Raw genomic sequence first — 14,788 nt, 5'->3', positions numbered from 1 at the left:
CCCTCTGGGTGACTCTGAGGCTCTGCCAAGCCCGAAGTGAAGGCTACAGCTGAGCTGTAAACTGTCCGCCAAAGCATCGAAGGCGTGTCCCAAACTACAGACATCCACTGAGTCCCCCAGCAGAGACTGGGAGACTCGCTGTTTCTTGCATTTAAAGAAATCTATGTCCAATCGTTAGCTGTCCATCAAACGAACCGAGCAGAGACTTCAGTGGCCACATATAATAAAAAGTACAAATTATAGAGAATTAGTTCGGAAAAGCCACTAAACAACAACGACAACAACAACAAAAAAAACAACTGATAGTGGCCACAACAAATCCTGGGGAGAGGGGAAATATAATTTCCAGAATTGTTACATTCTATGATTTAAAATATCTAATTTTCAACGAAGACATGCAAAGAAACAGAAAAATATGTTTTATCCACAGTGGGGCAAATAGCCAACAGAAACCTAGACTTTTGGACTTTCCTAAACAGAGTTTAAAAGAGCTATAATAAATATATTCAGAGAATTCAAAGAAACTATGTATCCAAAATAACAAAAATGTTTCAACCAATGGAAGATATCAGTCAAGCGATATTAAATAAAGGATAAAGATCTCATGTAAATAACCTAATCTTTCATCTTAGGAAACTAGGCAAAAAAAAAAAAAAAAAAAAAGAGCAATCTAAATGCAGAGCAAACAGAAAGAAGGAAATAAATAGAAAAGCTTAGAATGGAAATAATCGTCGCTGTGTGTTATCTCGAGAAAATGAGCCCAGGAGAGGCGACAGCCATCTTCACGGGCAACGTGTCGGAGCACTGATAGCTTATTTCGAAGCCAAGAGTTTGAGGTGTTATGTTTCCAGTGTATCACTGTTGCAAAGGCAATTCGGTCAAGTGATGGGTCGGACAGGTAACAGAAGATTAGCACCTGTTTCCAGAGGCAAGGTCCAGACTCTAAGCTTTGATACGTTCTAAGAGGGTCGCGCCACGGACGTGTCCTCCCCGACCCGCTCCAGTCACTTTCACTTTGGGCCATTATAAAAGATGCTTTCCCATCCTCCACACAACCATCAAGCAAATGGTTGCATCAGCAGAGACACGGAGACGGAAGACCCTGACAAAGAGAACTCTGGCTGGATTTGCAGCAGCAACAGCAGAAGTTGGGCGGGGGCCCGGGAACACATGGGAAGGAGGGAGAGGCGAGTGGCTGGGAATGACTCCAGCCAGCTCTGCACACTCAGTGAGGAGTCCCAGGCTCAAACGGTCCATTCTCTGCACTCAGTCCCTGGGAGCACGACTCCAGATCTCTCTGAACCAAGAGTCAGGAAGTATTTGTATGACTCACTTGCCCAGGGACAAGATCTAGAATGAGGTATGGACAGATGAAAACATCAAGCTGAAAGAAATAGACTGAGAGGTAACAGCTACCACCTCTTCAATATTAATGAACACTGTGACATGGTGGCCGAGAAAGTGAATATAATCTCAGGCTGTGTGGACATGGGTGCAGTGTCTACAATGAGACAGCATTTTGCTCTGGTCTGTGTCGGCCAGAGCCCACAGAACTGTTTCAGTCAGAGTCCTACCATTTGAAGAGGGGACACGAACAAATGACAAGTGTCCCTCAGGTACTTGAGGGACACTGAGTAACACTGGCATTGCGCCAAAGGAATAGGGTGGGAAGGTCACTGAGGATTTAAGGAAATGTACGAGATGTAGCTAGAGAAGAAAAATACTAGCATGGGGAAGCCGGAAATAGAAATGAGACCCTATTCCAAATATTGTAAGGGCTACCTCGTGGAAAGAGTAGAAGGCATCTAGAACGATGACAAAAGACTGGACTGGAAAAAAGGAGGCAGATTTCAACTCCGTATCAAGATGAGATTCTCTACCTAGAAATATCCTCCTCCTTTTGGTATAATTTAGTCTGAACATTCATTAAAGGTCATTTAGACAAGAGACCAATGTTTGCTATATTGCCTTGGGTTGTAGCTTAAGAAAGATTCCTATGAAATTACTGCTAATAAACTCAGGGGAAGAAAAACGGGAAGAAGAAGAGAAAAACTCTAGACATAATCCTTTTCTAGAAACCATCCATTTTTCTAATGATTAAAAAAATAAAAGAGCAAAGACTTCCATTACATGTTTTTGTCACTGGATTCAAAAAGTCAGACATGGCCATTGTATATTAAATGCTATTTCCAGCAAAGTTCTTAAGAAAATGAGAAGAAACCTTCAATAATTAGAGCTTTTAAAGAAGGAATTGAGAATCAGGAGAAGTCAGTGGGTGAAGGACGGGAAACAAGATTTCGCATTGAATGGGAAGGGAGGGGGAGGAGTCTAATGTCCCCTGGATCCCCTCTCCGGCTGTCCAGGGGTACTGAAGAGAGCCTGGGTGCAGAGCCTTGGCCTCTGTGGGTGTCTCTGTCACTTGCCAGCCATACGATCACATTTCTGAACCTTTCTTGACTTCTTTCTCCACGTGAAACATGAGAAAGCTGGACCAGATGAGCGCTGAGCCCTTTGCCAGCTCTACATGGTAGGACTCAGCATTACCAAACAGAGGTCTGCCCCACACACGTTCTGCATTCATTCACCCATTAAACTGGACCATTGCTGAGTCAACTGCCATACCGTCAACTGGAGAAGTATCTTAAGAGAGCAGATAAACCAGGATAACATTCTGTATAAAAATGCTTATCCACGTGTTCAAAATGAATGTCACCCAAAAAGGAAATAAGGTCCAGGCAGCCAGCGGATGACACCAACCCGAAACGACAAAGGTAACCAAACCCTTTAATTGAATAACTTTTTTAAAGCTGTGATTCAGAGCACATTTTGTCACCTGTATATGGAAAAAAGAAATACCTCTGAATATTTAAATATGCCGTTAAAAAATTAAGCACCTCCTACAAGCAGTGGAAGTGACACGTATGCCCAGCGTCATTCTCTCTCTGCTTCTCTTCGCCACCCACAAACAATGAGTTCAATGTCCTTTTAACGGACGGGGATCACAGGTCGCAGCTTCCTCTCACTCGCCTGGGCCGCTGCCCGGATCCCGGCAGCAGCGGGCACTGGGGTTGGGTGCTGACTTGACAACGCCCGAGCCGTGCTGCTTCCAGTTCTACACAGACCTGGAGAAAGGGACTGGAGAAGGGGCTCTGCCCTCTAATTTTTCTACTTAAGCTCAAAATATTATTTATTCTCTTTTTCTCAATTTTCAAAAAGCCCTTGAGTGACGCTATGTCCCTTTTTACTGGTAGGAAAAATACAGAATGTATTCGTTTTCAAACTCTGGGATGCCAATTTTTTTTTAAGTCAAATAACTCTAAAGCCTCAATGGGTCTGAACTTGGCAACACGTCAGGACTGTGCTGGTTGGCGGGCCTTTCACACTGTGTTCTGTGGCTGTGAATTGATTTTCTCCTTGTTGTTCTTTTAAACACACGCACACGCACGTACACACGCACGTACACACACGTTAGCTGATACATGCACCTGCCTTAGCACCTCAGATGCCTAATGCCACTTACCAGCGTGGGGACGTGCGTAAATCACGTTAAGTCTCCAAACCTCAGGCTTCTTATTTGTGAAACGGGAATAAAAAGGTCTGAGTGATTTCTACATTCCTCTTCTTGTCCCTTTCTTGTGCCTGCTCCTAAGTCCTGCAAAGTTTCGATTTGTTATCAGCTACAATCATCGGCTGAATATAAAACCCGAATGCTTTCCAAAGCTGTAACATGCGATCACTTTCTCAACCAGGGGAAAACGCCGCGATATTCGGGGTATGTGAAAGTATGAGAGGACATTTCGCATGGTCGCGATGGCTAGAGGGCGCTACTGACATTAGAGCCACGAGCGGGGCAGCCGAGGGCTTTGTGACAGCCCAAACGCCTGCATGCCTTCGTCCAGAAACACCTGAGGACATTTCAAAGAATCGCACCCAAGATTGTAAAACTATTAACGTTAAAACATGAGCCCTGAGGTGGCATGCCCCTAGAGGTGACAAATGCAGAGAATAAAAGCTAGTGAGGTTAGAGGTGATGATTCTAGCTAGGAACGGGGGCCAGGCTGTGTCTGGCATGACTGTCCAGGGCTTCCCCTGCTCTGCCACCAGTATTTTCGCAAAGCCCTTTGCGCGGCTTTGTGCAAGTTATCGCGATGCCTGGACTCTAAGTGCTGGGTGTCCTGTGCCACGGACATCAGGATGCACTGTGGGAACCAAAGAAAACCAACTAAATGAACAGGTCTTAGCAGAAGCCCAAATCCCCTCACTAGGAAGGGAACACCAGACGAGCACACTGGGCTTCTCCTCCATCGCTTCCTTGTAGACAGTTATTTCAAACAACCTGCTTCTTTGTGACAAGCACCCACGTAACGATCAGCCGGTGCAAACGACAGCCTGTCCCTTTAGCGATCTCGACTTGTTTTCTGCCCTCATAGTCCTTAGCCCAATTTTCTTAATAATAACAACATATTTTTAATACTGTGTCCCTAATGAATGTGTCTTAGTCACATTGAGGATATTAAAATCTATTCCTCAAGGGGAGTGCAATTATCCATGTGTGCCTGGGCCGTTAAGCCACAACAGAGTATCTGAGATACAGATACCTTAGGTGTCTATCAAGGTTGCCTTAAGTCCCAGGTAAGTTCTTGGGGACCAACTACGCATTTGGGGTTTCCGGGGCCTGCTCGCCTTGGCGGCCCTTGCACAGGCAGGGCGGCATCATTCCAGGCCCCAGCACTGCCCCCCTTTCCAGTCCTCCTCACGTAAAGCGGGAGGGCGGGGACACAGACCAGATACCCTTGAGGTTCCTAGCCTGGCTGAGGACACGAGGAAGAAATGGTACAGGCTCTCCAGTAAGCGAGTGGGTTATGAGAATCATAACGAAATGGCCACATGTCCCCCACCAAATGCACTGGTTCCAAGTGAGTCTGAAGGGACACTGTGCGCTTTTCCTGGACTACTGGCCCAACAGCTGCCATTGACATTTATATCTTCTCTATGACGTATTAACAAGCCAGTGCCAATCCACATAGGTGCATCGACCAAACTGTGATGCCAGCCGGCCCCACTCAGAGGTAGCAATGCGGACAGCACTGCGTTGCTTACAAACTTTATGTACAGGCCCATCTTGTGCAGGCTTCTGCTTAGCGGCACCTTCAAGGTCATTTTACAGACCGAGAGCGTCAGAGGGGAAGAGGGGCGCTGGCCTTAGGCAGCTTTGCCAAGGCAACGTGAGAGTATGTGTGCGCGCATTGGTGTGCATATGCGTGTGTGGGGGTGTCTATACATATATTTCATTCACTTGTTCTTAAAAACAGCAACCAAAAACATCTACATTTAATCATCACTCAAAACAAATATCCATCTCCCTTGCTTTGCTAAATCAATTCTACTTTTCTGTTTCAGCGAAATAGACTGGAGCTAGGAACAGGGCTGCACCCAGGAGGCAAGTACCTCCCAGCCCCAAGGCACCACTACACCCCTGCGGGAGTGTCTCAGAAACAGGTTCGAATGTCCCCACTGACAAGAAGGCAAGTGCTAGGGTCATCTCTCTGAGTATGTGTGTCTCCTGGAACTTTCTCTACTATCTGCCTCCAAAAAGGGCTAAGGATACTGTGTTACTTACCCCAAAATAGGAAGCGTTCCAAAAGCCACCCATACAAGCACGTCTCTTCTCAGAAGAACCCCCTGGTTGTGCATAAGTTAATAAAACTGACCATGTAGGATAATGCTGTTTATTAAAAATATATTCAGGAAGGAGGAAGTCAGTGCATTTATGCAATTTTACATACACATCTGTAGTTTGAGGTTCCATTATTCCAACAGTTCATATAAATCACTGTTTCAGTTAAGAGAAAAAAATGCTTTACACAGGAGATCAGCAATTGGTTATGTTTGGTAATATGAGTAGGCTTGTTGTAAAAATAAAACCACCTCTTCCATTATTAAAGAACGTCTCCTTTATGCAGACAAGTCTTTAGAGTTAAGAACTTTTTCTTGCATAAGAATTAACTTGAAGTTCTTGGAAAACAGCCAATCCTCTGTTTTCTAGAAATATAAATGCCACATTTTGTCTGGATTATTTTCTTTTGAGGTAACAAATGAAGCATTTTCAGTGATTTGTCACTAGGTTATCCTTTACCGTGTATGCCAGCTTCTGTGACATCAAACCTAAGATTCATACAAAAGCATTTCTTAGATAATTAGAAATACAGAGTATGACATTTCCAAACAATGTTCTCATTACAGAGGGAAGAAATGGGTCAAAAAAAAAAAAAAACCCAAAGGCTAAAATAAACGAATTAAAAGCTCGATCATCTTTGCTGCTGGAGAATGAACAGCAGCATCCAGAATACCCCTCAAAGGCCTTGGTTGCCGAATGCACTAGTCTGCCTTTCCCCATAGTCTCCTTTCTTAACCACGCCTTTTCTTGGAGCATCAGCAACATTCCCATCTCCTGAGATCATACTCACTGGCAGGGATGCGGAGCTCGACCTCAGCACCTGAGGGCCCGGAGGGAAGACAAGCCTCCAGCTCGCTGGCGAGAATCCTCACTGTGGCAAACCAAGACCTGGATCTAATTTAGTGGATGCAGATGCTGGGGCTCTGTCCCTTGGCCTTATGGCCTTTATGCACAGGATGCCCTAGGGGAGTACGGGGAGTGACTGGTCACAGTCCAGCAGCAGCGCTACTTGTCACGTTATGTATTAATCTCATGAGGACAAACACCGGAAAAAGCGACTTTTGGTACCACCTTCTCCATAGACTAAGGTGAAAGTTCTCTCTTACTATAAACACAGGGACCCGGGGCTGAAGAACAGGAAGAGAGAAATCTGAATCCTAATCAGTAGCTGTGTGAAAATTTTCTGCTGCATTTGGCTAAGGCCTCAAGAACTCTCTCCAGGTATGTTCCTGATTAGACTACCTAGAGCTTACGATTCACCTTTTGGGGGGCTGAGAGGAGGGGATTACATGTAACTATGTCTTCATTCTTAAAATGAAATAGTTAAAAGCATGTCCTCATATACAATGCAGATCAAATCAGTAACTGTCTAAATGATACCACCACATACTCAGTGTCAGCTGTGACTAACCACTGGACTGACTCCATCTCAGCAAAATTAAAGGACAACAAAATCTCAAGTCACCACTACCCAACTGTCTACGTGTGGTAAAGCATACTTAGAAATTGGTGCTTGTTGACAGGATTACTAAGCAATTAAATTTAAGGCATAACTGGAACAACAGCAAATAAGGTCTACTACTTTTTCCCTATGATGCAATATTAAGGCCTCCGCCAAGAGATTGCTTTAAAATGGGAAGAGTCTTCCTGCCCCTAATAACCAAGGGTCCCATGAATTGAGAAGGGAGTAAGCTAAAGACTGAAAGCGTTTAAGACAGACGACCGCTGACTTTGAAATACTCGAGCTCAGGTTGGATTCAAAACCATCATTTGTACTCATTAGACACTGAATCAATGAGGTCAAATCTGCCAGGGCCACAACATGGATAAAATGTCAAACACAGATATTTTAATATGAAACATTACTTTGTTTATACACGTCTAAATTTTAACAATAGAACCCTGTAAAAAAAAAAAAAGAGGAACAAAATGCTGTGTTCACGCAGAAATCTTTGTGCTTACTTTGTAAAAAGGTATCAGAACAGTTCAGAACAAATTGGTGTATACTTTAACACCAATTTCGCTGGGTGCAACTGCTCAGCGCCTATGCCATGTTAGAACTACAGAAGCACGACTCCCCTCTTTTATTTCAAGGGACAGCTGCTCATCCGTCAGAGCCTCTGTAGGGACCAGGGAGACACACCTCGTGAACTCCTCCTTACAGCTCCGTCACACACAATGAGGGTCACCACCCAGGTTCACTGTGAAGGGTGTGCCACGTGGGGATGAGCGTCCGCTGTGGGGATGCTGCACGTAAGGCCATTTAAGTGTAAAATGACAATGCGATCGAAGTGAAACAAGCCACTAAAAGTTTCTTCTCGGTGGTGGGATGGGGAACAAAGGGGCTTCTACATCAATTAAATAAGACTCTGGAACAGTCAGTAAAACAAAAGAAAATTGATTTCTCAAAGTTCAATAAAAACACAATTAGCTCATCTCTCATTTTCAAAAAAATGAATTATGGAAATTCTCTCAAATTTATGCAACGGATGTAATTTTAAACCTTAGGAAGGACGGGATCTCCTCCCATTTTCTCTCCGCATTTTACGTTCTTTAGGTTGCTATTATAAATTCTTTGAATAGCGAAATCGGCCATGACGCAGAATCATGGAGATGTGACAACTTACTTGCCATTAGACACATCTACACAACTGAAAGTTATGCATACAGCAGAGCACTATAAACAAAAAAGTGAAGCAAACATTATTTATTTTCGACTAAAAATATTACCCTGATGGATTATTGCAGATTTGAGAAATCAGCACATCAGACAAGGACAGAGCATCGCTTACAGGTGCTTTGATCTGTGTGGAGACAAAGGCTGAACCGTTTGTCCCAAGTTAGTGCTGGGAGGCGGGGAAGAGGAGAGTGGAATCAGGAAAGACTATGAACGAGAACTTAAAAACATGGGAGAAAAAAAAAAAATCTTTTGCTCCAACAGGGAATGAAAACCGCTCATTTTGTTTAAAACTACATCAATTCAAAATGCTCTGGCCACGGAATAATTCATACTGGCCGGCCCGCTCTGTAGACTTTGTAACCTACACAAAGAAGTGAATGGATGAGCTTGCCTCTGCTCCAGGAGCTGTTGTTGCTGGAATCACCATGTGAACAGACCTAGCGTGCCACCGGGAAAAGCCAGTAATACCCTACCATTATGTTAAAACTAAGCTCTAAGAAAAGTCTACCTAGTTACAAAGGTTGAGTTATGTTGACAATATATGTCAATTCACTGACTTTTAAATTATATCTTAATTTAAAAGAGAATATGGAACAAAAGCTCATGGCTCATGTAACAACTGTGAGTGTTGTATACAAAACAACCGTGTGAACTGCACAGACAAGACATGAATGGGGAGAGAAAATTAGAGGGACGTGACAAGCACACAGAGCTAACCTACTCAACTGGATTTGTCACATACGCGTGAGCTTTAGTTCTGTACTTATGTACAAGAGTTGTCTTTGGAGGAAACAAAACTGCAGACTTAGCTGGATGGATACACACAGCCCAGAATTAAACTGCACAGCGACATTTATTGTTTCAGCCTGGAAAAACATCCCTTTTTTTTTTAAATTTCACACAGCAAAGCAAGTTAAAAACTTCACTCATCAAATAAATGATAATTTAAACAAGAACTTGCTAAAGAAACCTCATCACAACAACGTTTTAGGGCCTGATCACTTTAAGTCCGTGGGGCCATCAATGAATATCAACCAAGTGTCTCTTTTACAGTCCGCAAGCCGTTTTCCTACAACAAGAAGGCGTAACATGTTTCCTTGACTCAGGTGATACATTTAGAAAAGAAATCATGATTTTTTCTTTTGTTGTAACAGGCAGACACTGCGTTTCTTGGTGTGATCAGGAAAGATGGAACGATTGCTGCCCTTCTCTCGCTGCTATCAACAGTTTTTCCCGCATTATCTCGATGCTGGAATAGTCCGGTAACTTAAGATAGTTCACACAAGTCATTACAGAGGGCAGGAAGTCATCTGGGTTTTCTGTTGATTCGAATGTCTTTCGGACAATTGTCAAAGGTGGATTCAAACTCCGGAAGCCTGATTTAGAGGAAAGGAAGAGACCAAAGAACTCAGTAGGTTTGCAAGATGCACGCCAGCGAGCTCAGAGAACATTTTCTTATCCATGAAAACAATCAGGCTGAATCACATGTGTACCTTTTTAATGCTATTACTATCGGAAAACATAACACTGCTTTGCTGTACAATATCGCCACACACGCAAGGCATTTTTTGCTTCTCTGGCAATTAAATCTACATTCAATACACATTAAGTGCATGGAACCTGGCATCTGCTTTATTTATCACAAAAAGTCATTGTATAACATGGAGATAAACAGTTCCTTATGCTTTCTGACTTTTAAAACAGAGTACCAATTCATATTTAGTATGAGTATATTAGGACTCATTTCTAAAAAAGCAGACATCAGAATGCCTTCTCACTTAATAGTTTATAATGTACAAATGCCTAAGAATTTGAATTTTACCTAGAAAAGCAGCATTACGTGTCTATTAGTAACCCTGCTTCAGCGTGTTTAAGACCATCACTATGAAGCTCCCTTCTGGTGATCTCTCTCAATGTATTACAAAACAAGTAAGAAACTAAGAAACATTATGATACTGGAATAACTAAGAGGTACTATAAGCCCAATAAAGGACACATGCGCTTGGTGCTGAGGCCTCGCGCTTGCGCACGCGCACACGCACCCCCCGGAGCTGGAGCCGGCGCTGAGCCCGGCAGCGCACCCACCTCCAACAGGCAGTCTCGGGCTGCCCGTCACGAACTGGAGAAACAACCTCTGCTGTTCGTTATCGAAGCTGCTGAGAATCTCAAACAAAAACTTCACAGCCCGACTGCAACAGAAATCATGCACCGAGGTTACTGTGTCATATTAAAACGCACTTCTGAACCACACCACATCGCCAACTCTCAGTCAGCTAGAGACTGTCAAAGTTAAGCACAACTACATCTGCATTCACATTACAGTGCAGTCTGAAGTCAAATTTGTTTCTATTGTTTCAGCTAAAATTCAAATTCAAATGGAATGATTACTGTTGTAATAAAGAGGACCTGTCTGGAATTGTACAGATGTTTCTATTTTACTATATAAAAAAATGGCTGATGGGGTTACACCTATGACCCCGCCCCCTTCCCTTTCCCGGTCCATTTTCATAGAAGTATTTGAAAAAGAACCTTTGGGGTCCTAAAGTTGCAATCTTGAGAGATATAAGGCCAAAGTTATCAGAAAGCCTCCTTAAAGAGGTAGACAAATTTAAAAATGATCCTTTACTTTTTTTTTTTAATAATATACACAATTTATGCATTACCAAATTCTCGACTGTAAATTGAAACCCTGGCGGATCCCAGTATTACCTGTCGTGAGTGTAACCGTGATCTGGCCTGCAGCATTCCATCAGTGTCTTTGCATCCCAAGTGTCCGCTTTACTGCCACACAGTAGCTGATCCAGCTGGGTATTTAAATAAGAGTGATGGTTTACTACACAGCTGTGTAAGCGAGTGAAAGCGCATACAGCACTTCTGTAAACAATGCGTCCCTTTAATGCGCGCCCTTCAGTTGCACATTAATAGGTGTCCTGCCCACCTGCAGGGTCTAGGTTCTCAGAAGCCTTAATCTCAAACAAAACATAGCTGAGACAAATCCTTGACTTTTTCCCTAACTCCTCTCTTCTCTTTAGAAGCTTTAACTTGATAATCCACTTCTAACCCGGAAGATTTTATAAATCCTGGCTTTTTGAAACACAAGGGTACACAATAAGGGAAGCCAAGAAATAGAACACTGAGCCGGAGAGAGAAGTGGGAGAACAAAGCTGAACTGACACAGCACATGGGAAGGTTTCGACGTTGTGAAGAGAGGCACGTGCATGCCGCAGGGTGGTTTCGGGTGGCATAGGGACCAACCTATCCATTACAGAATGAATATGAGAAAGCAAGAAATGCTTTTGTGTCCTTGGAAAATCTAACATCAGTTTCAAATGAAACCATCTTTTCTCCGGTTAACTGCCCATTTGCAGAATGACTAAATTTTGAGAAAATCCAATTCACCGCATATGAGATTTAATATCTCTGTGTCACTCACTGCCAGGTACCTTATCCTATTCAATGAAACAGACATGATGCCAATTTTATAGATGAGGCAGTCAGATCAGGTACAATAACATGGATATGATCACATGGCTAAGCAGTGGGGACCAGGATTCGATTCTGGAAGTAACACCTGCTGCTTTCAATTCCAGATGACACTTTGTGTCTAAAGTGCCAGGTATACCACATACTTCAATAAGCAGCGAATCAGAGCAGACATAAAAATAATTGAGATTAAATGCTAAATTATTTGAAGTTATCTAGATTTAGCCAATAATCAATGTGTATTCTAAAACTAGTACTTCAAATAATAAACAAAGGTTTCGAAACCAGGGAAACCTAACTAGATTTTCTATGACAGATCACTTACCAGTGAGTATAGTTTCTTGATGCACTTTAAGACAGCTGGAAAAAACTTTGAACATAAACTCACTTTTTAATTCTTACAAATATTCTCTGAATTTGGCAATTAGATAATTTACAACCCTTCCTTAAAACTTTAAGGACTAACTTTGATCTTGAAACAAAGTCTCATATAATACAGGAAGTTTGGTCCAAAAAAAAGTGCGACTTCCTCAGTGTCAGTCGCGTTACTGTGGACCCATGGCTCTTCCTGCCAACGACACTAGCACAGAAACCTCAAGTCCCATTCTCCACTGAGCAGCACTGGGGTCTCAGCAAGCGACGATGCTACGCTTATTCAATCACACATGCACCAAACTTCCTAAACGCAATATACAATGTTACATTTATGTATTTAATGATTAATACTCTTCTTGGCTCAGGAAATAATCTCATCTTTCCCAACACCCACCCTTTGCTCCCAAACCCCTTGTTCGTTTGCAATAATGAGGTCTTTGACTAAATAGCACAGGGATACCCCACGAAGATCATTATAGAAATGACCATTTCTTTTAGACAGACATAAGCTACTCACTTCTTCTGGGTAGAAGTACTGAAGGTGACTGAGTGGGAAGACTGATTCAAATCCATCTCTGAATGAGTCAAATTGCCTGGAAACGCCTTCATTTAGTGCCCAGAATATAACCAGCTGCAAAAAGAAAAGTCTTTTATAAACTGTGACAAGATTTCAAATTTCTTTCTGTGGCAAAGTACAGTGAAACATCCTTCCTGATAACTTAAAAAAAAAAAAAAATTATTAACTCTTTTAAATAGCTCCCAGAAAACTGCATGCAGGTCAACTTCTAATTTGAGATCTGGCCAGTAAGAAAATGTAAGAAGTACCATGTGCATTTATATTTAGTATGTTTTCAAAATTCATTTACATAAAATCCCTATGGTAGAGAATCACATATTACCTTACCAGATGAGAAGTGGATGAGAATTTCCCAAAGGAATAAAATATTATTGAGAATTAAAGATAATGTTTCAAGATTCGCATTTACCAACTGTTAATAATTTTTAATTTATTAATGTGTTTTTAATTTTTAATGTGAAACTTTTAGCTCTAAGTCCTGTTAAGTTCTTAGAACCCAACCATGTTGTAGTGTGTGTCTCCACTGAGAAAAAGGCCAACTCTGGAAACGTAGTCACATGAAACCAAATGAAGGGTAACGGAAAGCATCTGTATCCAGTTAGTTATCCATTGCTCTAACCCAAAGAGTTCATAAATAGAGGACATATTTGAATTAAAAAAAATTTTTTGATAGAAAAATAAAAGCATTTTATAATTCATATTCAACATAAAATTGTTTTGCCTTAATTTAGCAAATATTGTCAAGGACCATGAAACGTCTCACCAAACCCATAAACGTGTGGGGGTGTGGGGTGAGGGAGAATTCTTCTGTCAAGTTAGCTGGCTTAATAGGAAAATAGAAATGTGACATGTGATTTTATTAGACAGAATTAAAGCTTGCGGATAGTAAATTCAAGAAAGGCAGCGTGAACTACGTGACATGTTATCTCAAGAGCACACAGAAGCGAAAACCTGAAAAAGTGAGCTTCAGGCAGCAATCCAAGGGGTCAAAGGTCTCAAAACAGTTAGTGCAGGCACTGAACGGCCATGGCCTGTGCTTCCCTGGCCAGGACCCTCCCCTCTCCCTCTAAGCAGCACCCACAGGCAAAGCATCACCACAGATGGCCTTCTCCCCAAAGGACGCCGGATTACATACTCTGAGATACTCCTCCAGGTTGTGGATAGTGACTGGTATATCCTTTCCTCCTTTCTTCAGTTCGATGTTGGGAAACCCTGGCAGAGTGAAATCCAATCCTAGATCTTCAACTGAGCAGCCATTCATAGTCAGGGTTTCTAATGCATATCGTAGACTCTCTTTGGTCTAAACAAAAGGGAGGGGATTGTCAAGCACAGTAAATTCATTAATTATGTTTTTGGTTTACAAAATAAAAGATATGCTACCAAATTTTATAGGCTCCTTTAGCTCTTAGACGATTTCTTTTTTTCTATTTTTGTTTGCTACTCAATTTGATCATATCCAAATCAGATTTCACAAAAAGGCCATGATACTTTGAATAATTGTCAATATAAGAGTGTGGGCTCTAGAGCCAGACAAACTTCATACATTCTAGGCTAATCTTAATGAATCTAATATACGACGTACAGCATAACAAATTCCGAGTAATACGATAGTTAAGAAATTGTAAATATAAATAATAAATGCACATAATATACTATCTAGTAACAGCAATTAACTTTTTTCTCTGCAAAGCTCAAATCTAAACAATACTCTGCAGAGTCTTTATTCAATCACTTCAGGCCTACGATAACAAGTATGTATTCATACAATAACTCTACAGAGAAAAAGGTTCCAAGGAAGCTCTAAGAAAAGTCTAGTTGTGCTCTAAAAACAAATTTTAAAACAATCTGTCTTATTCTTTTTTTAAATGCTTAAGATCATGAAAGGCTTAAATAATTTTTTTTTTTTTTAGAACAAAGCCCAACATGCAAAACTGTAGATGCTATCTGAATATGAAGGTATCCAATACAGAAGAAAGAAGGCCAATGGCTTTCTGGA

At 41.8% G+C, this 14,788-nt stretch overlaps 1 protein-coding gene across 24 annotated transcripts in view; it reads right to left on the bottom strand.

The window, feature by feature from the left end:
• Positions 1–9,191: 9,191 nt before the first annotated feature.
• The window catches only part of TRIP12 (thyroid hormone receptor interactor 12), a 132,504-nt gene continuing 126,907 nt past the window's right edge, over positions 9,192–14,788 (bottom strand). For all 24 annotated transcript variants that reach the window (XM_025043231.1, XM_025043234.1, XM_025043235.1 and 21 more), the window contains 5 exons: positions 13,928–14,092; positions 12,733–12,846; positions 11,067–11,161; positions 10,443–10,546; positions 9,192–9,733 (listed from right to left, as the gene is read on the bottom strand). In XM_025043231.1, coding sequence (XP_024898999.1) covers positions 9,537–9,733; positions 10,443–10,546; positions 11,067–11,161; positions 12,733–12,846; positions 13,928–14,092 — 675 coding nt within the window. In that variant the 3' untranslated portion in view covers positions 9,192–9,536. The remainder of the gene's footprint in view (positions 9,734–10,442; positions 10,547–11,066; positions 11,162–12,732; positions 12,847–13,927; positions 14,093–14,788) is intronic.

The sequence above is a fragment of the Pteropus alecto genome, unplaced genomic scaffold (genome assembly GCF_000325575.1).
Source record: "Pteropus alecto unplaced genomic scaffold, ASM32557v1 scaffold110, whole genome shotgun sequence".
NCBI lineage: Eukaryota > Metazoa > Chordata > Mammalia > Chiroptera > Pteropodidae > Pteropus > Pteropus alecto.
Note: the sequence above shows the minus strand (reverse complement) of the source record. Positions and strands in the feature narration are given on the sequence as shown.